This window comes from Podarcis vaucheri, assembly GCF_965113315.1.
Source record: "Podarcis vaucheri genome assembly, chromosome: 10".
In the NCBI taxonomy this organism is placed as follows: Eukaryota; Metazoa; Chordata; class Lepidosauria; order Squamata; family Lacertidae; genus Podarcis; species Podarcis vaucheri.
Window position 1 is genome coordinate 34,891,862 of NC_138748.1, and position 22,132 is coordinate 34,913,993.

At 39.4% G+C, this 22,132-nt stretch overlaps 1 protein-coding gene across 1 annotated transcript in view; it reads left to right on the plus strand.

Moving 5' to 3' along the window:
• Positions 1 to 22,132, plus strand: part of TMTC2 (transmembrane O-mannosyltransferase targeting cadherins 2) — a 198,539-nt gene that overhangs the window by 170,681 nt on the left and 5,726 nt on the right. The window contains exons 10-11 of the mRNA XM_082240978.1: positions 3,242 to 3,356; positions 5,820 to 5,883. Of these exons, the coding sequence (XP_082097104.1) occupies positions 3,242 to 3,356; positions 5,820 to 5,883 (179 nt within the window). The remainder of the gene's footprint in view (positions 1 to 3,241; positions 3,357 to 5,819; positions 5,884 to 22,132) is intronic.

Genomic DNA, 22,132 nt, shown 5'->3' on the forward strand with positions numbered 1-22,132 from the left:
CACCAAGGAGTCAAAAGGAATAAATGGTCACTTGTGACTTGGAATCTAGTCATACTCTATGCATTATGTATTTTATTTCTGAAGTATTGAGAGTTTCTTCTGATGATATTCATCTGCTTGCCCTCTATACATTTTTATGTTTCCTTTGTAACACCATATAGGTTTTATGTAAATTGAAATAGAGTGAAATCCACTGATGTTCATGTGCAAGTATATCCAGTGGTACCTCGGTTTTCAAATGTCTCCGTTGACAAACATTTCGGTTTTCAATTGCTGTGAACCCGGAGGTAAATGCTTCAGTTTTCAAACACGCCTCGGAAGTCAAACATGCCAGGCCGCTACCGCCGAGTGCAAGATCCTGAGGCCTAGCTGTCGGCTATTGAGTTTTCAGTTTTCGAACATTTCAGAACTTGAACGGTCTTCCGGAACGGATTACGTATGAAAACCGAGATACCACTGTATAGGAATATGAATTTTGTCTTATATTCCAAATTGTGATTAATACAGCTAAGGATAGAGAAGGGTTGAATAAATAAAACATCAAAATGACAGAAAATAAGATGCTTAGGGTCTTTTGTTCTGTACCATGGAAATAAATCCATAACTATTCACTGGTTTGTTGTTGGATGAAATTTTCAAAGGGTTGCTCAGAAATTAAACACACATTTTTAATTGTAATTTGGAGTCACATGTTTAGATTTCTATACGGGGGTGCGGGGAAGGTCTCTGTAATCCCACTAAACCATCATGTCATAGACATCCATTGGCAGTTGATTTCATACAATTTGCTAGAACAGGCAATACATGTATCAACACATATATTTCTGCAGTGTCTAGACATGACTCCTTCCCCATTTATTTAGGAATCTTTCTTATTAAAAAAAAATGTAAGTCTTTGAGGAATAACTCCTTAATTTCTCCAATGTTTTCCAATTTCCTACTCAAATGTTAAAGGGTTGTGTAGCAAACACATGGTGGTGGTATTTTAGGTATTTTGGTGCATGCTCCAGGTCCAGGACAGAATAGCAACACTTAAACATCAAGTAACCCCCTTCAAGGCTTCAGGAAATAATTAAGTACTATTAACTGAAAATGATTTTCCAAAGAAAAATTGCCCTGTGCAGTGACCCATGTATACAGAGCATTTTCTGGATCAGAGATATTCATCCTGATCCTCAAGTGGTTTGGGGTTGTCACCTTTTCTTGGTTATTCAAGTTAGGTTGCTGTAGTTGTAGTTACACTGTGTGTGCCACTCTAGAATCCTTGGAGTCTCCTTGCCAAATATGTATGAGTCCCTTGATACGCTAAAATAATGTGCAGAGGATTCTTTCAGGGTTGACAGTTGACACCTCCTGCATGAGGGTAGCCAGTATAGCGCCCCTTAGTTTTCTTGGACAACTCCTGCCATCCCTGACCAGACCTCCCCTTCTATAAGTTTATTTCTTTTTGGAAACATAATAGTTAAAATAATGGTTTTATTTAGAATACCTGGCAACTGTATATGGTTCATGAAAGAATGATTTGCCTGTGAGGTACTTAAATGCACGGAAGGATGAAGGTGAAAAATGAGGAGGGTTTCCAAAACCCCACTGACACAGATAGAAAAAAGGCTTGATTTATATTATAATAGCTACAAAACAACAGAGATGTTCTGCTAAATAGCACCCCTTTTATTAATAACCACTGAGATTTGAAGTTAATTTCCGTTGAATAATACATTTTCCTAATAATTGTAAATCACTTAATGATTCTGTGTTATAATAAAATTGATTATTCACATTAAATTACTGTAATTATGCACTCACTTGATGTAATGAACAATTGATCATGTAGTGTGCTGTTCTCTGTAGCTGAACCTGCAGAGTTTTTGTTGGTTAATGTTTCTAATTTTTGTTCTTGGTTCAGTCTGGTTAACATAGCATGCAGTTAATAAATTACATGTATCAGTCTATTATTGTAAGTAGGACTGGATCACAAAGATCCTGGAGTGCTAAAAGTATTTTTGGCATCAGATTTTTTTATGCTTTAAAGTACAACACTTCAAATGAATAATAATAATTGGGGAGAATCATCGGCTAGCCTCTAAAAGTACATTGTTACCATTTTTAAAAGTTAAAACTGTTTTTATTTTTCTGTAGTAATCTTTGGATGTTATGTGCATGGGATTGTTGTAGCCTCTATCATTCATAAAAGCTGGTGTAGTCCGCAGCTGATCTAGGCAATCCGCAGAAATGATACATTGAGAAATACATAGGCTTTCGTTAGATTAAATAATACTCAAGAGTGGACCTGTTGAAATCAGTTGATAACTAACTTGTCCATTGATTTAAGTGGATCTCCTCTGAGTATTACTTAGTTGAACAAAACTGGATGTGGAACAGGATTGGCGCAAAGTGTGGGCCTGGGGAGGGAATGGTCTAGGGAGATCCCAGAGGGCTGCATTTGGCCCCTGATCCTGAGAATTCCCACCTCTATTGTAGAGATACAATTTACCACATGCACTTTATTCATGTCCTCCCTGGTATATTGCATCACTCCAAGACTAAACTGATTTAGGTCCCCAACCACACAAGCTGATTGTAAATGCTGAGGGCAAGTTTCCATCTTTGCAGAAAGAGTGCAAAATCAACTTATTTAAGATGTACTCTCAATCTAATCGATTTAGGGAATTATCAGCCGATATCCATATCTATCTATCTATGATTGATAAGAGATGTTTACCTCACAACATTTGCCATTTCAAGAGGAAGTGGATTTCTAGATCAGTTTCAGGCAAAGTTTAGTCTAATAATGGGTCTGAGACTGTTGGTGGCAAGTCATCTTACCAAGTCATCACCTAGTATGGACATAGATGCTGATTCTCCTTTTAATGCTTCCGGGTCACTTAATAGGTTTTTCATGGTACCATGCTGCAGTATTTTTGGTGTGATGAAATGGTAAGAGATTTGTATTTAGACCAAGGAATACCTTGGTTCACTTCCCATTCCACCATAGCATTCTGTCTCTGATTTTGGGGAGGGCGAAGTATGTCCCCTTCCGTTCCTTGGAGAAAAGGTTGGAATGCAAATGTAAACAAATATTTGCCAAATTATTCTGTAATAGTTCATCTGAAGTTAATATGACAAGGTAATTCAGGATAGTAATGTAATATGTAAAAGAATAGTCCTTTCTAACTTTGTTTCCCATACTTAAGTGTGTGCCTTCCCTTTTGAGCTCATATCAGTGCTACATGTATTTCAGGCCAGTTTCTCTTAGAAGATTCTCGCCTGATAGAAGCTGCAGAGATGGCAAAGAAAGCAGCTGAATTGGATAACACAGAGTTTGATGTTGTCTTCAATGCAGCTCACATGCTCAGGTTTGTTTGTATTTGTCTCTTACTTTTTGTCATCCTTTCATTTTTAGGTTTTGAAATCTGTACTTTCATTATATAAAATTCTGTGCTCGATAACACATTTTGAACAAATGACAACATGAAATGCATGCATTCAAGACAATTAATTTCCGTGTGAAGATGATTTCCCTTCTTTAGTCTCTAAATTAGATATTGTCTTACTGTATTAGTGTTTTATAGCATCAAGACCTGGTGGGGTCAGAGCCAAATGCTAAAATCCAAGCACAGATCAAGACTGAAGGGACCAGAAATTAGCAAAATGGCTGAAGACCATGTGGTTATGTTCTGGAGCAGGTAGAGAATGATTTATGGCAGTATCTGGACTACTTGAGTGACAAGTTCTTTAGACAGGTGAACCAGGCATAGAGCTCCTCAGATCCATATTGCTTCCTCAGATCCCCTGCATCAGCAGAACTCTCTTTGGCCATTATATGACTGAGGCACAGCAGAAAAAAGGATAATAACTCTGCCTGCCTTAGGTTTGACCCAGTGACTCAGAAAGTGATGTTCTTTGCCATTGCTGCCAAAGTCCTTATTCTGAGGTCTCCAGAGCCTTCACACATACTTAAAAGAAGCTACCTTTCACCCTGTAGAAGATCTGTCTGGTCTATTCCACACAGATAGCTCTCAAATGAAGTGAAGAGCAGATCACAGGTCTCTTGGGTTTCGTTTCTTTCATTCACCGCTAATTTATCTTGCTTTTTAATCTTACTGCTGCATCCATGATTACATTTCATTAACATGATAACATAGCTGGAATGTCCCAGTGCCAGCCAAAGTCATACCCTCTGCTTAAGGGCAAGTGCATTAATCCTCTATCAAGCAAGGAGATTCTGCCAAACTGGGAAGAAGTACTGGGGCCATGAATCTGCCTTCATTCCTCCCTTTGTCTCTTCTACTTGCGTACTGGCTTTATTGCTCAAATCTTAGATTACATTAAACCACAGTTTATCATTCTTTCTGAAACGAGGAAGTGTGATGAAATGTCAGTTTGACACTGGTTTCAGATCCTGGTTAATAACCTGTGGTTTCAGATCCTGGTTTGTAAATTGATATTAAACCACAGTTCTTCATCTTGGACCTAAGGAGGAACAGAGTTTTAATGTAGCAAGAGCAGACACATCCTGGGTTAAGGGAAATTAGGACCACACTGATCCAATACTTCATAAACTATGGTTTACTGAGCCAGAAACATTGTCTGTACAATCTACTGTACAATCTGTACAATCTGTAGAATCTGTACAATCTACCTGATTGGTAAGAATTACCCATGGGACTAATTCAGGCAGCTTTGCTCTAATGCTCAGCTGGCTTCTTTTACTTTCCTTCAAGCTTGTGTGGTTTGTTTGCATTGCTAAAATAGTTTTAGCAAGAAGCTTAACATTCATTTTGTTGTAGGTGTCTCTTAAATTCCATTTGTGTAAATGGTAAAAAAATGCACTACAAAGGGGGTGGGGAATCAAATGCTGCCCCTTTTTTCAGCATACTATACCTGAGGAAATTGGTATCTTCCAAACCTGCTTCCCTGAGAGCAGGTCTTTTTTATTATTAACTTTTGAGTAATCAATTTGTTGTCCTGTTTTCTCTTAGTTGCCAGTTACCAAGTTTTGGAAATCAATTCTCTTGTTAAACTATGCACCAGTTCTATAATTTATTTCTGAGAAAGAAGTTACTTTTTAAATAGGTGAATTTACCTTTAAACAGTTTCCAGTCATTGAGACCACTCAAGCCAACTAGTGGGCAGTAGTAAATAGCCAAATCTCCTTACAGAGCAAACCTAACCCTGATACATGCTGCTGGAAAGGGGTTGGGATAAGACAGAGGTGTGTCTTATCTGAGTTATCCACAAGCTGCGAAGCTAGCAAGCTTGCGAAGCTAGCAAGTGTAGGATCCTGAAACGGGGCATTATGAGGGCTGGGTGGAGCAGAACCATTTGTGGAACTGCTGTATCCAAAGCTGATAGAACCTTTTCAGAATGGCCCAGTGCAGCTAACCCCCCCCCCCAGTTCTACTCACGTGCCTTCCAGCAAGCCTTGCAATGCCACGATTAATCTGTTGCTCCACCCTGCTACTCGCCAACCAGAATTTGGTTTGCTCTGCTTGTAAATCTATTTAGTAAATAGATACATCACAAAGCAATTTCAGCTTGTTTGAAAACTATGTAAAGTTATATCTACCTACCAATCAATCAATCAATCAATCAATCATCTATCATCGATTTATCATCTATCTCTCTAAGCTGTAGAGATGTAAACCATGAAACTGCATTAATTGTTTGCAGCAGTTATTAATCCCTATTTTTTAAATAATATCATTATTGTTGATTAATTGTAAAAATAAATTATTTTTTATTTCCCCTCTGAAGAATTGTAGGCTCCCAATGTGGTTTCAACTGAACTTTAATTGTCTCCCCTTCTGCTCCAACAGACAAGCTAGCCTCAATGAAGCAGCTGAGAAGTATTATAAAATGGCAGCTGAGCTGAGACCTCATGTAAGTACTTCCGTAGAGAGGGATGCACAGTTCAAGCCTGCTTTGCTTATAGTAGTGCAAGAAAATGTGCTATCCTGAGGAGAATTTAATTTTGTGACGGTTTGATCTCTAAGCGTATATTGCAAAGGATAATTTAAGAGATAATTTATTCATTATTAATATTCTGATGAAACCTTTGACATTTGTCAAATCAATTGCTGCAGACAGGAATCTTGATGCAGTGTTTAGAAATGCTCAATTTCCCGCTTACTATTTCTATGTTTTAAATTCAGCTTCTTGGCCTAGATTTGAATCTTAAAAAGCATAGGTAGTTGCTGAAAACAAATGAAAAACAACATGCATGAATGCCAATGTATTCATTAGTTTTTGGAGGGAAAATGAAAGGAAATGGACTGAAATTTGTTAATTTTATTAAATTGTTTTACACCAGAGGCATTATTTTGCACTGAAAAAATAAACTGCAGTGCTATCTACAGTTCATAGAGAGGTCACAGGGAAGGGTAAAAGGGAAAGCAGTGAAACTGACATAATGGAAAGCACTATTTATTTTAGATAGAAAAAAGATTGTTTGCCTCTTTTTTAAGGTTACAGATAACACGAGGATCCTTTTTCATACATAATTGAAATGTGGCAATTATGATGTGCTGGTGAGGGAGTGGGTACTAGTATGTTTGAAAATAGGCAATAGGATGAAAAATATAGAAGTCACAGGCAGAAAAAATTCAGCTATCTCCAGCTGAAATTAATGGGTAGATTATAGGATCATTTTTTATATAATTGCCTATATGAGAGGCCCCCTTTGCCTCATCTATTTGAAATTTGATATGTCTTATATAGGGGATGTTATTATTGACATAGTTTCAGAGGGTTGCCTGGGCTTTCTATTCTGTTGCCTGCAACTTTGGTGTTTTCACTGGAAACCAATGGAAAAAACTAACTAGTGAATGAATGCAATTCAGATGAATAGAAACGGAAATGTTTCTGAACATGTGATATACAGGTGAATGAACTATGAGATCTATGAAACTAAAAAAAAAGAAAAAAGGAAACAAATTGAAATACAGTCCACCCCCACTCTGTTTGCTAGGGATGGAACAACCTCTTCTATTTTACCATATTCTCTCAGTCCAATTTTACTTGAGTGGGCATCACTCTGTGGATAGCTACAGGTTGTTCAATTAATCATTATTTTACACCGTGCTAATGTACCTTTTGCCAGGGTTTTAATACCACACATTTAAGGGAAATGCAGGGCAGTTCCAATCTGCGTGAGGAAGCTTGACTATAGAATTCATGTTGAAGGTGGAATTCATGCTTCATGTGTATGAATTGCTTTTCCTGTTGATTTTTGTAAGTAACATTAAAATGTTTAGAAACACTTCTAAAAAGAAAAGGAAACAATGTCTTTTAAAAAATGTATTTGTTATTGAAGAAGTGCTTCATTCCTTAATTAAGTTATATGCATCATTGTTTAATATAGTAGTGTGGGATGCTGCTACTGAGGTTTCCTGCCTCTCCATCCATTGCCCCGGACTCCCTGCTGAAAAATTGTTCATTCTGTAGCCATTCAGCATGCTCAGTACTAGTTGAGGTGTTTTGGTGTGAGGGGACATCCCCCCTCCCACATATTTTACTTTTTTTTAGTACTTCTGGAAATCTTAGGGTTCCCCCAAGCCTGATCATTTGTCTTCCTTGTATGTCATCCCACTTTTGCCACAGCACTCTTGGCTTGAACATCAGAAATAGACGGAATGATTGATCCTATTCAACTAACTTGTTTTGACTGAAATAGTTGCCATAAAATGCTACAAAGCTTTACAGAGCAGGAAGAAAGGATACTTGGTGTTAGATGTCAGAAATAGGCACTCTAATAATAGGATATTACTGGTTTATAATGCCACGCTTCAGATGTTCTGCCCAGAGCTTTTGTCAGTGAAACTGATTCCTTCTGGCTAAATTGAGATGTGGAAGGGAAGAAAGGAAGTGCTTTTTCTTCCCAACTCATTTATTACAGTAATACAATAAATTGTTGGAAGTGTGCATAGGTTAGTATCAAGTGTTAAAGACTACAGGTGACTTAAGGTCACTTCATATATTATATTTTTAGGTGTACAGTTAAGTCCAAGAGTACACAGCACAATGTACAGTGTGAATGCAATACATTTTTGCAAGCACATGTATAATACAGGTATACTAGGCAGCAACATCTTTCTGTTCAGTTTACACTCAATACTTAACCCAGATCTGTCCCTGCATAATGTATTAAATCACCTGCAAATTGGCATCTATTTCAGATTCTTCCTACTTGCTGGCTTCTATGTACCTATAGGAAATAATAATAATAATAATAATAATAATAATATAATAATAATAATAATAATAATAATAATAATAATAATAATAATAATAATAATTTATTATTATTTATACCCCACCCATCTGGCTGGATTTCCCCAGCCACTCTGGGTGGCTTCCAACAAAATACTAAAATACAATAACCTATTAAACATTAAAAGCTTCCCTAAACAGGGCTGCCTTCAGATGTATTCTAAAAGTGTTGTAGTTATTTTTCTCTTTGACATCTGGTGGGAGGGCGTTCCACAGGGTGGGTGCCACTACCAAGAAGGCCCTCTGCCTGGTTCCCTGTAACTTGGCTTCTCGCAGCGAGGGAACAATCAGAAGGCCCTCGGAGCTGGACCTCAGTGTCTGGCCAGAAAGGGTTTCTGAAAAGGCCCCCCCCCCCGAAATGAATGGATGAGGACATTTTTGCAGATCAGAATGTATTGATTTCAGTCTTCACCAAGGCTTTACAGAGCAAAACATAGAAATTCTCCTCATCCTCAGAAAATTTGTGGCCATATGAACCTTTAGCAGCATTATCAGAACATGTAGTCTGTTGCAAAGTATTATTTCTCTATGATTGATAGAAATGCCTCTTCAAAGAAAGTTTATCTGGGTTGTTTGGTCACCACAATTTGTAGTGTTCCTCAATGTATTCATCTCAGGGACAAGACCTTACTGGTAATTCTTGTTGTATGTTTAGAAACCAGGATTTAGTTACTTTAAAAGCATATATTAGGCTAGTTTGTAAAAATCTAATTTCCTTCATTCTAATGACCTTTTCAAAAACACAAATAGCTTAGTTGGTAGAGCATGACACTCTTAATCTCAGGCTCATGGGTTCAAGCCCTGCGTTGGGTAGAAGATCCCTGCATTGCAGGCAGTTGGACTAGATGACCTTTGTGATCCATTCCAACTCTAACTTGCATCTTCAAAGTGAACCCTATGTCTTTGTTGGATGGAGCAGTAGTTCTCTAACGAGGCAACATTCAATGTCTGGGTTTTTTATGTATGAACTAAAAAAATACCTTCAAAAGAAGGTTACTGAAGCTACCCACACATCTGCTCTTAACAAGGCGCTTTGAAATCTGGCCTCTAGAATATCAAATAAAAGCTTACTAGATCATAGAGTTTTTAGCCCACAACCTTGGTGCTTTCCTTATGAAGATGCCACAGCCTACAAGCTATCAACCTCCTGGTCTCATATCAGTCCAGCTTACAAACTTCAACTTTTGACAGCTATAAACTTATGCCTTAACACCTTGTCAGATGCAGCTGTTTCCACTCTACCACTTCAAAAAGCTTTGATTGAATATCTTACTGTAGCAAGACACACAAGTGTGCACCCACCCACCCAAATGAAAGGCTTGGGATTAGCTTTGGGCAAAACAAATGCAGCCTACACTGCACAGCTTTTTTGGGAGATGGAAAGTAATTACAGCGTGAGAGTTCCGTGTATGTAAATGGCCAGTATATCTTGAGCACCTTGAAATGTGTTTTTTGTTGTTCAAAGGTCTAGCAAGTAAAGCAGTCAAGCTGTCTTGCACAAAGGAAGTCTTACGAAAGAATAAAAGGTCTCTGCCACACATGGAATTTCCCAGCAACTTTTTGCATAGCTTTCTGGTTTCTATTACCAGCAAACTATGCTATGTTAATAACCCTCTTAATAAGAAACGGATTGCGGTGCCTCCTAATAATGATTATCATGTGCTGTCTTCATAACTGATGGCACTTTCTATTTCATTACGCGTCCAACTAATTAAAAGTCCGCAGTGCTTTTCTCCAGCCTGAATCAAGCAGCCCTCGTCATGGGAGGGTGCTTTGAGGAGAAATATTGATCATGCCAAATTTACTTCAACCAAATTAAAACAGTGTCCAGTGTGTGTAACTGTTAGCATATCAGAATCTGGACTGGGGAGACCCAGGTTCAGATCTCCACTCAGCTGTGAAGCTGATTGGCGACCATGAGCCAGCAGCCCTTGCCTCTCAGCCAGATCCACTTCATAGTTAGCGCTGAAATAATTATGTATGTTCCCTTTGTTTTCTTGGTGTGATCAGTCAGTGACTGTTCATCATGATAGCTGTGTGGATCTCCTAGGCAATATGCCAACAACCAATAACTCAGTTGGTAGAGCATGAAACTTAATCAGAAGGTTGTGGGTTCAAGCCTGGGTTGGGCAGAATATTCCTGCATTGCAGGGGGTTGGACTAGATGACTCTTGTGACCCCTTCCAACTCTGCAATTCTGTGATTCTATGAGTTCAAGGTGGTGGGGTGCAAAAGCAGGAGAAGGCTTTTGCTTTGCAGGACCTCTTCCAGATTTCTTAGTCATTCATGGTTGGCTGCTCTAGGAAGCAGGATTCTAGACTAGATAAACTTTTCATCTCAGATAGCAGAGTTCTTCTTGCCTTGTTTTGCACCTTATTTGAGAATACATTTGAAAGTTATAAGATAATACACATACAAAATTATGAGTAGTCATTAAGCTAAGGGGATGATTGTTCATAACTTTTAAAATGTGATGGCTATGTAGTCATGCTTGAATAGGAAGTGTAGACTGAATTGGGCACATGCCTGTGCTTTTTATTTCTCACCAATTACTCATAATCCTATAACAATTATGTCCACATAATTTTCTCTCCAGAGCTGTGGTCTGTGCCTTTTGAATGTACCCCTCAGTGTCAATCAAAATAAAGTGCAGCGAAATATAGAGGTCACAGCAGTACATCAGCATTTCAGAAATAAAACCATCTATTTGAATTACTGCTAAAAAGAATCCAGCAAGATTTTCACCCCTTGTAGAGTATTTTAAGTCTTATTTCGAAAACAGCCCCATTAATTGATTAGATGATGGAGGGATTTCTTTTAAAGCAAAACTTCCTCTAACTGCTTGTCCATTAGTGTGCTTTTGTGATAATATTCTAAACCCTTTCTTCTAAATTATAGTATATGTATTTTTGTGTTTTTATATTGTAAACCGCTCTGTGACCCTAGAATGAAGGGTTGCATAGAAATTTAATAAAGAAAGCAATGTGTTTGGTAAGAGACAAATGCTTAGTGTAGCAGTATCTGATGGAGTTTGTTTGTTTGTTTGTTTATTGAATTTATATCCTACCTTCTTCTTCAAAGAGTTCAGGGTGGTAAACATGATTCACCCCTTCCTCATTTAAGTCCTACAACAACCCCATTGGGTAGATTAAGCTGTGTGGCTGTGACGGGCCTAAAGTCACTCATTGAGTTTATAGATGAGTTTATATTTGAACCCTGGGCCCTTGGGGCCTAGTCTGGGACTATAACACTGGCTATGCAGGATAGCGGAGACTATTGTTTAGGGTTGGTTTTAGTCTGTTGTTAAAATGACTTTTTATGGACTAGATACCATTTTGTGAGGTGATTGCTCTAAACAGTGGTACAGAGGTCTTCTAAATACATAAATATTCTCTGATTAAACAGTCTGATTTCAAAGGGAATCCCGAACCACCCCCTCTACGGCCTAGTTGTCATGAACAAATCTTGCCTGTATAGTCTCATACTGTAGGTGGTATTACTCAATTGTGTAAACGGCCACCCACCATTCTGCAATGACCCCATCATTTCAGAGGGTTGGGATAGACGGCCCTGGAGGTACCCTCTAATTCTATAAGAGGGGCAGAAACAATTTACTTCTTCATTTGCTGTTTTTGAGAACTTGGTCCCAAGAAATGTGGCTATCCTAGTCATATATTTAAGTCCACATTCCACTTTTCTTTTCCCCGATACCTTTTCCTTACAGTAGAGTGCTACACATCTTCCCCCCCCCCCCTTACTGGTATAAACGTCTTCAGAACTGAAACAGTTAAGTTTGTTTTGTTTTTGCTGTATGTCACTATTTTTCATAATGGACCCCGCTGCCCTGGCATTAGGCAACTGGCCAAATTAAAAAATAATTACTACATTAAACAGAGCAAGGGCACATGAAAAACAGGCCACGATTGAAAAATTTAATTGGAAAACCACATGCAGATACTATGAGTCTCTCCATGTGATCTTATTTCATGGAAAAGAAATTAGCAGCTAGTTCAAAAGCTGCTGACCAGGAGCTCAGCTCCACCTGTGTGTACTGGAATTGCATACAAAATACACATCCTTTAAATAGCATTGAAATGTTCCAGTGTTATGGTTGGAAATTATCCTGTTCAGTAGCTCTTCAGTCCTTCTCACCTTTATGTTTTGAAGGCTTGGTTGCTGATCAGCACCTCTGGTGTTATCTGGAGAACACTGTTTAGAGCTGGAGCATAGTTGATATCATAGGACCATAGAATTGTAGAGTTGGAAGGGAGCGTGAGGGTCATCTAGTCACAACCCCCCTGCGATGCAGGGATCTTTTTTTCCAGTGTGGGGTTCAAACCTATGACCCTGAGATGATGAGTCTCATGCTCTACCGACTGAGCTATCCCACCTGCCTTTTATATTTAATATTTCACAACTACTTTGCATTTTTTTTAAAAAAAACAATACATTACATGATGTGAAGGAAATTGACCTTTTTCATAGCTTCTGCTTTTATGGCTTGTTGCATACTGTATGGGAGTGTGTATTTTACTAGTCTGTTTGGTTGAGAATTATTGGGTTAACTCTCTATGCTTGCCTTGCCCTGGGGCTCAAATTTATCTTGCAAATTGACTTATTATTATTATTATTATTATTATTATTATTATTATTATAAAAACCTAACCTCAAAATCTTCCAATTTTTGTCAGATTCATGGATTTATTGTACATTCTTTATCAGGGCAAGGTGAAGCTAATATAAGGTTACCAGATTTTTTCCAATGAATCCAGGGACACTTTTCAACTTCAATTGATTTTGTATGGGGACTGATTTGTAAACCTGGGGACGTCTGGTAACCTTAAGCTAATAGTACTTTTCTGTTGAAATAACTACAATAGACTTTAACTTAATGGACAGAGAGTACAAAGATCAAGGTTGCCGCTTAACTTAAATCAAAACCTAGGACCATTTCTAGCTTCATTGGCCTAAATTTTAAAAAGACATAAAGTGAACTGGTGTATATGCATGTTTTGGTTTGTTTCAATTTCTTCCCCGCCTTTTATACTAAGTTCTCCCAAGGCATCTTATGATAAAAATAGTAAAAACAATGGAATAGATAATGTAATAAAAACAGCATCAGATAAAATTTTATGTGTTGGGGGCCAGCAGTAAAATAAGTAAAAAGGATGGGGTTGGGGGAAGGGGCGGGAGAAGTCTTTGGGGTCTGTTTAAAGGCTGTAACCTCAGGTGTCACATTACTACTAACTGTTTCATTTGATAAATATCACTGCCATGTTCTGTTTTGTAGTTTGCATTTGGAAATGCAAACAGTGGCCCATTCATGGAGTTCTTGAATATTCATGTTGACAATCATTGTGATTCCGGCTAAGGTCCCTGTCCCTTTCCTAATCTTGATGCCTTGCTTCACAAAGCTTTTCCTGAATCACAAAAGATGCACCTGTCATGTACTGTCAGCTCTCAATTAATCATCTCTGCCCAAGTTTTCCTGCCGTGGAGTCGTATTGCTTAAAGTGGTCAGCAGCACTCTGGATAGCTCTTTTCAATGCCCTGGTTGGAGAACGCAGAGAGCATTTTCTCACACCACATTTTTTTCTCTCCTACAGAGAGTGATAGAAACAGAGAATTGCTCCACAAACAAGCGAAAGGTGGGAACTGTCAGGTGGAAATTTGAGTGATGTGAATGGCAGAGCAGCTTTGGGCCAATGCCTCTGACTTTTTGGCCATTAGCATGTTTACAAATATTTGGGCTGTAGCTCAGTAGCAGAGTATCAGCTCTGCATGCAGAAGGTCACAGGTGTGAGCCTCAACATCTCCAGGTACGACTAGGAGAGGCTCCTTACCTGAAACCCTGGGGAGCCACAGTAGTGAACCAGATGGGCCAATGGTTTGGCATAGCACAAGGCAGCTTCATCTGTTCCTGTTAGCTATTTTCTCCTCATAGCCTCAAGTGAATATGAGAACATATCAATGAAAGTAGAGCTTGGAGAGGAATCTTGCAATGAAGCTATCATGTTCATTGACAGAACCGGTTTTGATGGACTAGACCAGGGGTCAGCAAACTTTTTCAGCAGGGGGGCCAGTCCACTGTCCCTCAGACCTTGTGGGGGGCCGGGCTATTTTTTTTTGGGGGGGGGGGAATGAATGAATTCCTATGCCCCACAAGTAATGCAGAGATGTATTTTAAATAAAAGTACACATTCTACTCATGTAAAACCACCAGGCAGGCCCCACAAATAACCCAGAGATGCATTTTAAATAAAAGTACATATTCTACTCATGTAAAACCACCAGGCAGGCCCCACAAATAACCCAGTGATGCATTTTAAATAAAAGGACGCATTCTACTCATGTAAAAATATGCTGATTCCCAGACTGTCCGCAGGCCAGATTTAGAAGGCCATTGGGCCGGATCTGGCCCCCAGGCCTTAGTTTGCCTACCCATGGACTAGACTGCTAGTTGTACTCGCAGGATTTGTGGAAATTCTTGATTATTGGCAGGTTGCATTTGATCTTAGAATGTTACTTTTTTTAAAAAAAACGTTTTCATTGTCACTTTTTTTAACGGGTTTGTCTGTTTTAACTAAGCATACTTTAATGTGCTTATGGAGTTGTTATTGTGGAATTTAATTACATACGGCTTGAATAATTGATTTTAAAGCTGTAAACTGCGTAGAAGCCATTTTGGCCTATAAGTGGTACATAAATTAATAAATAACAAGAACAATAATAATTCATAAACCTAACTCCTTTCTCGGTGGCTTATTTTAATTTGAACCATATTCAAAACATCAGAAGTATGATAACAACTTGAAATTCTTTGTGTAAGTGAGAGTACAGAACTCCATAATACAAATAGAAATGATCTTGCAGCCAGTGTACTTCCCTGGATCAGCGTGTCTCTGATCATACTGGCTTGCAGTCATTCCGTTCTACCTCTGGTATTTGTTTTGCCAAGCTATTACAGCTTATGGCATCAAATGTCAGATATTGCAGAAGTTGCAAGGTTGCCATTGATCTGAATCACATCTTTCATTTGATAGAACTCCCAACTGCTAGTAGGGGAAAAAAGCTACTGTCTGATAAATCCAACAAATTGCTAGATGTGAAAATGATTGAATTGCAGGTTTTAGGAATGAAAGCACAGCTTGAGACCTATAAACAAAAAATCAGTGATTTGAATATGCTTGCATTTAACGCCAAATGGTTTGACAATTGCATGCAATAATTATGGGCTGTATAATCCTGAAAGTATTCGGTTTAGAAAGCCAGAGGAGTTTAATTATAAGCACTTTGTGAGGTCCGTAACACATACGTTAGAATTTTACTTAAAAAAAAAAATTATAGCTGCAGTATTAAAAAAAAAATAGCTGCAGTATTTAAAAAATATATATAGCTTTTATCAGTGTTTGGTAAGTTTTATTATACTAATGAAATAATATTTTTAAATATGCAGCTTGGTTTCCATATGGCTTGAATGAATAATTGTGGAGAGCATACGTATTTAACTGTATATCAGAGCTCTCGGTGCATAGCTATTGCAAAAACTGTAGGCTTACTTTTACAGTAAATGTTCCCCGGGGATTCCTAGGCTGCCATGTAATACTTAGTAGTTTAAAGTTTTGTATTCATACTTTGCCAGTATATAATCCATTACATAAGAAATTTGTACAAATGTAAATGGCAAATAGCTTTCACCAGTTGAGTATATTTGAACAACAGTCGCCCCCGCAAAAACAATTTAAAAAATTAAAAAATATAAGATTTTTTTTATAAAAAAAATTAAAAAATCCAAGTTGGAAGAAAAGTTTGGAGGATCAGAACCCAAACAGCATGACGTTCATTTCATTGTGCTAAGAAACTGTTCTCTTTGGATATGGTCATTTGAAAAAGTAAAGTAGACTAAACCAGTTCCAAGATGCTTCTCCCTGTTAGGGTTGTATGTCAACTATCCATTATCTGTTGAAAGGAGATGGTCCAGAAGTAAAGATCGTTACAAACAGTTCCGTCATGTACAGAGCATTTCTTTCTGTGGTTTCCTGTTGTTTAAAATTCAGATTCCCACCCAGACGCAAGTAAAGGACCCATGGACGGTTAAGTCCAGTCAAACTTGACTATGGTGCTCATGCATTTCAGGCCAAGGGAGCCGGCGTCTGTTTGCAGACAGCTTTCCCGGTCAGGATTTGTGTGTTGTAGTTCCTTGTTGGGGATCGGCACCTTCTTTCTAAAGTAGCATCCCCAATAACCTCAAGGGCAGCCTCTTTGTCCCAGTCTAACTCTGAAGGTAACACTTTGGGGTTTGTCAAAAAATAAATGCCACATCCGGAATGATTCAGCTGTGCACAGTTCTCTTTAGCAATAAAAAGAAGCTGTTGACATTTTGATTGCTTTGGAAAATAGCACACTGCAGCATGACAGTGACATCAGTAATAAAAGTTCAAGTGAAAATTCTTGCCGTCACCACAGGAGGATTAAAAGGCCTGACAGCACATTATAACTTGGTCATCGGCAAGATGAATCAGGGCCACCAAGAGGAGCTTTCATGCTCGGTGATGCTTCCTGCAGATAAATCTTTTTTCATTTTCTCCTTTTATTACTTCATTGCGCTTTATCAAGCCACTGTGCATGTTTTCAATTAGCAAGCTGAAACCTCCAAATGGAGATCAGTTGCTCTTTATATTTAGAAGAGGGAGCTGTCTAATGACACGGCTAAAATATTTGGGAAGCGTGCTTTTCAGAGCATTAAATCTCATTCAGCTGCAAAGGCCTTGCAACTGCTTGTTCTTTAAAAAGAAAAGAAAACCACCTGACTGAGCATGCCTGATGTGAACTAATGACACTTCAATCAGTTTTGGAGAGTCAGGAGATTTGACCTCTATTTTATTTTTTATTTTTTTCACTAAAACCCAGCAAACAAGGGTATTTTGTTTACCAGAGAGAAACTTGTTAGAAATGGGGAAGGAGAGAGAGAGGAACTTGGATGTCTTGCCAGCATATTTTAATCACATATTCTGCACTGGAATGCAGAAATCCCTCCCTCCCTCCATTCATTCCTGGTCAGGGTGAGAAATCTGACTTTCAATGGCCATCCCACCCACCAAGGCATGCCTACAAGCACATGAACACACACAATTTAACAACAATATGTTATTTTTCATTCTTTCGTATTCACAAGCTCTGCATGTTTTCGAAGTGAACTTTCACTATTCAAATATTAAAGCCGTTTCTGTGTCCTGAAGATTTTTCACTTCAGTAAAGTTCAGCAGTGAGCCCCCTTAACTAGTTCTTAAATTAAATCTATATTTAAACTCCTGGATTCCAGGGCATAAGGTTCATCCATGAAAAATGGACATCAAGGTTATGCTGGATCATCTCTCCCCAGCCATTCCAAATGGTGCTGAATACTCATGAGATTCACATCTTGCTGCCAGGGGCCTGTTCAGGAATGGCAATCGTCAGAAACACGGAAAAGCCAAGATTGGGACCAAATGTACCTTATAACTCCGCAGGTCACCCAGGTAGAGGAGGGGCTAGCTATAAAGGTTGGATAGCAGCTCCCTATAGGTCTCCTTTAAAGGTAAAAGTGAAGGGAGCCCTGACAATTAAGTCCAGTCTGCGGTTGCGGTGCTCATCTCACTTTACAGGCTGAGGGAGCTGGCGTTTGTCCGATTCCGCAGATAGTTTTTCTGGGTCATGTGGCCAGCATGCCTAAGCCGCTTTAGCCAAAACCAGAGCAGCGCACGAAAACACAGTTTACCTTCCCACCGGAGTGGTACCTTTTTATCTACTTGCACTGCATGCTTTCAAACTGCTAGGTTGGCAGGAGCTGGGACTGAACAACAGGAGCTCACCGCATTGAGGGATTCAAACCACCAACCTGATCAGCAAGCCCAGGAGGCTAAGTGTTTTAGACCACAGCACCACCCGCATCTCTAGCTCTCCTTTAGGTATCCCTAATTTGGGGTCTCTGAATTTATGTCTGAGGCCCAGTTTGCATCTGAGTTCCCATCCCAGCTCCTGCTGATGAGCAGTCTCTTAGCTTTAAGCAGCCCTCAAGTATCACAACATATCTGCTGCAGATCCTGCTTCCATACTGGGTGAACCTTTGCTCAAGCTCAGGTTCACTTAAACATCAGGTACCATGAATGGACCTTAGACAAAACGTTAGCCACCCAGTGCATTTTTGGTTGTGCATGGCCTCCCCTGTCAGGAAATAACAAAGGACTGAATGTCCGGACCATTGGTCCGATGGCATCTTCTTGAAATTTTTCTCGTGGTAGTAATTGTCACATGGGCAGCAGACTAGCAATGCATGTTTGTCTTCCTATTCAGAACACGCTCAGCATTTAACAGAGGTGTGCAAGGAGTTTGGCCTTGTATGTGGTGGTGTCTGTAATTGTCTACCTATAAGCAGGGAGCTAATTCAGGCAGCAATTTCAAATAATTGTCAATGGCCCGAGGGTAGTCTGAGTTAGCATACAAATTAAGACCTTCCCTGGCCCTGTTCAAGATGGAGAACAGCAGAGGCAATGCAAAAGAAGATTGCATTTTGGAATGATAGAGTATATGACTTGAACGTAGCAGGGAGACAGATTGAAGAAATGGAGTTCTGTTGGCTGATAGTATAAAGGCAAATGAGGGGTTATTTAGAAGAGCTGTGTGGGAGTGAATGGAGAATACAGGATGTGGTCATATATGCTGAAAAGAGAAATACATAAAAGTCAGCCAGGGAAGTGGGGAGACCAAACTGTGTGAGAAAAGGCAGAACAGAAGAAGCAGCAAGATTGAAGCCCTCCAGATGTTCCTGCACTCCCATCAGCCCCAGCAAGCAAAGCCAAAACACCAGGGTTGATGGGAGTTGGAGCCCAACAACTTAAATTCCCCACCCCTGCTGTAGCGGAGCAGAGCATGGCACTACCAACTATCCCTAGGAGTCCATAATGCTTGTCGCAGCACACAAATCTGATTCCTGAAAGGTGGTCCTTCCACAAAGGATTCTAATTTGGGTTCAGGGTGTACTCTTTATCCTCTATAGGCCACTCCCCATTTATGTGGAGGTTACGTTCTGAGGCACCGCACACTTAAGTGAAATTGCGTATATTGGAAACACCATTGAAAAAGCCTGCAAACAACCTCTAAACCTCTGGAAATCTTTGAAAAAGCAAAAACCCACCAACTCCACCACAATTGCTCCCTCCAAACCTAATTGCTCAAACTCCTACTCTCTACAGCAGGCTTCCTCAACCTCGGCCCTCCAAACGTTTTTGGTCTACAACTCCCATCATCCCTAGCTAGCAGGACCAGTGGTCAGGGATGATGGGGATTGTAGTCTCAAAACATTTGGAGGGCCGAGGCTGAGGAAGCCAGCTCTACAGGCCTCAGACATCAGTGCAAAGGCTCCTAGGATTGCACTTGTGAAGGTCGTGGGATTGCTAGACACTGTTTTTGCACCATTTTTGCCCTTTTTGCCCTCTTTTACAGCCATTTCTCCCCATTTGTGCCACTTCTGGGTTTGTGGCCATGTGCATGCACACAAATGAGAAATTGCCTGTACTTGCAAATGCAATATTTCCCCTTTTAGTTCACTCCTTAACCTATTGCTTGTTAAAATTCTGTTGCGTAAAGGACATTTCACTTCTTAGGCTGAACCAGTTGCACTCCGATATTTGCTTGTGACCCTTATCATGTGCATTTGCCACAGTACCAAGGTGGCTGAGCTCACGCACTCGCTGGCGAACAGTTTTCTTTTTTAACTAACACAGCAAAGTCTGAGGAGTAAGGCAATAAGTTTACAAAGCCTACAAAATGATTAGATGGGAATTCTCTAATAATGGAATAATTCCTAGAATGCCATAAAGAGACTTCCATTAAAACTCTAATAGGACTTCCAGCTGGCTCCGTTTGATGCAAAGCCTCCGTCTCCAAAAGGAAATGAATGAAGGAGTTGGTTTTCCTTTCATGTGGTGTGGGAGGTCATTTGTTCTGCGGTTGCAGCGAGTTCCACACTGTTACGCTGGTAGCTGCTGACTGGCACCACTCATGTGCCGTAAAGCTTCTTCATCTATCTTAAATCAAAGATTATGTGTTTGGAGAAAAGCCCCAGCAATTGTGGCGGAGGCTTCATCGCGTTCAGCTGGCAGAATGCGATAACACTGGCCTGAGCAGACAGGTGCCATCCATTCTTCTGTCATCCGTGAGCCACAGAGAGAGTGTGCCAGTGCCAAATCTCACGCATCACAAAGCAATGTGGAAGAGTTGCTTGGCGAAGAGGTGGTGGTGCTGTGTGGATGCTTTCAACTTTATGTGTCATCTGTGGGAGAGGAATGACTCTTTCCTTCAGAGGTGAAAATGTCTAAGCTGGGTGAAAATGCTAAATAAATAATATTTCAGACAGGCAAGCACAGAGTCTGCAGAGAAATAGTAAGCAATTTGCATAGTTCCCCATTTCTAATGTTAAAAATGACTTCCACCCCCCAGAAAGATATCAACTAAAGCTAGGTGATTAATTTATTACATTCTAGAGTTGCCATATTTCAAACAGTGAAAATTCAGACAGAATTTGTTTGTTTTTTTAGTTTTCCCCTAAGTTTTTTTTTTGTTTTTTTTTGCAAGATCACAAAAACATTTCCCGCTTTTGAACTATTTAAAGGGGAAATTGGCAAAATCAGCACTGCCAACATGGGCTATTATACGGCCGGATTTTCCCGGACATTTGGCCGATTTCCAGACACTGCTGGTGAATGCGATATTCTGGATATGTCTGGGAAATTCTGGATGCATGAGAACCCTATTACATTCTTGTTTGAAGTGAAATATGCAGAGAGACTAATGAGGAACGTCCATGATTTAAAAACCAAGTAGAATTCTTATCTTTAAAAGGTATCTCACATTTCTTTTAATCTGGTGCTCCACTACAGGCCTCTTGGAGTTAGGGACTTCTCCTCACTTCTGCCCATCTCTTCACAATCTGTTGACATTGAGAATGAGGTGTTTCTCATTTTCCAGCAAGCCATCCTTCAGAGGTTCTGAGTGCCGTGATCCTCTGGAGAATTAGTTGACAGGGGAAATGTATTTTCTCTGTGGGAGATATTTAGAATTGGTCTGTTCAACGTAGGATATGCCTTACAAAAAGGAAGTGAAACGAGCACAAAACGAAATTTCCCACCTCTGTAATGTGTCCTGTTTTTGTAACATCCTACTGTCACAACAGTTGTTGCTCCAGAAAAATGGAGCCAATCCCAAAATTGGTCTTGCATGCAAAAGATTGCTTGAAAATTCAATCTGTTGATTTCATCAGATAAGAATGGACAAGATTCAGCCCTCCTAGATTTTCACATTTAGGCTGAGAAAGAGATTTTCACCCAAACAAAATTAGCTGTCAACTCTGGAGGTGTGTTCCTTTTTTCCTCAGCCCCTGTCCAATAGAATGGTGTGCTTTCACATATTTCCAGACGGTTCGTGGGAGATACTTTATTTGTTAAGTCTTGCTTTATTTTCACCTGTGTGTCATAGATGAAGTTCCCCTTGTTTTCTGTTTGTGATATTATCTCCTTTATTCTGAGTTACTCATGCATTGTGGATATGACTTGCTCTGTGAAGTATCTATGCTGGGGCAGAAAGCTGGGCCAGATGATATTTGTGTCAGCTTCAGAACTTACAATTCAATGAAAGCTGCTGGTTTATTAGCTATATTTATAGAGAAAACAGGTTGCAAATGTCAACTAGGATAGTGTCTAAATATAATATGAAATAACATCTAAAACGAGATTTCACTTTATTTGATATTTAACCTGCTTTCATGAGCTGAGAATGAAAAAGCATGATATTTTCGATACATGTAAACAAGATTGCTTTCAGAGCT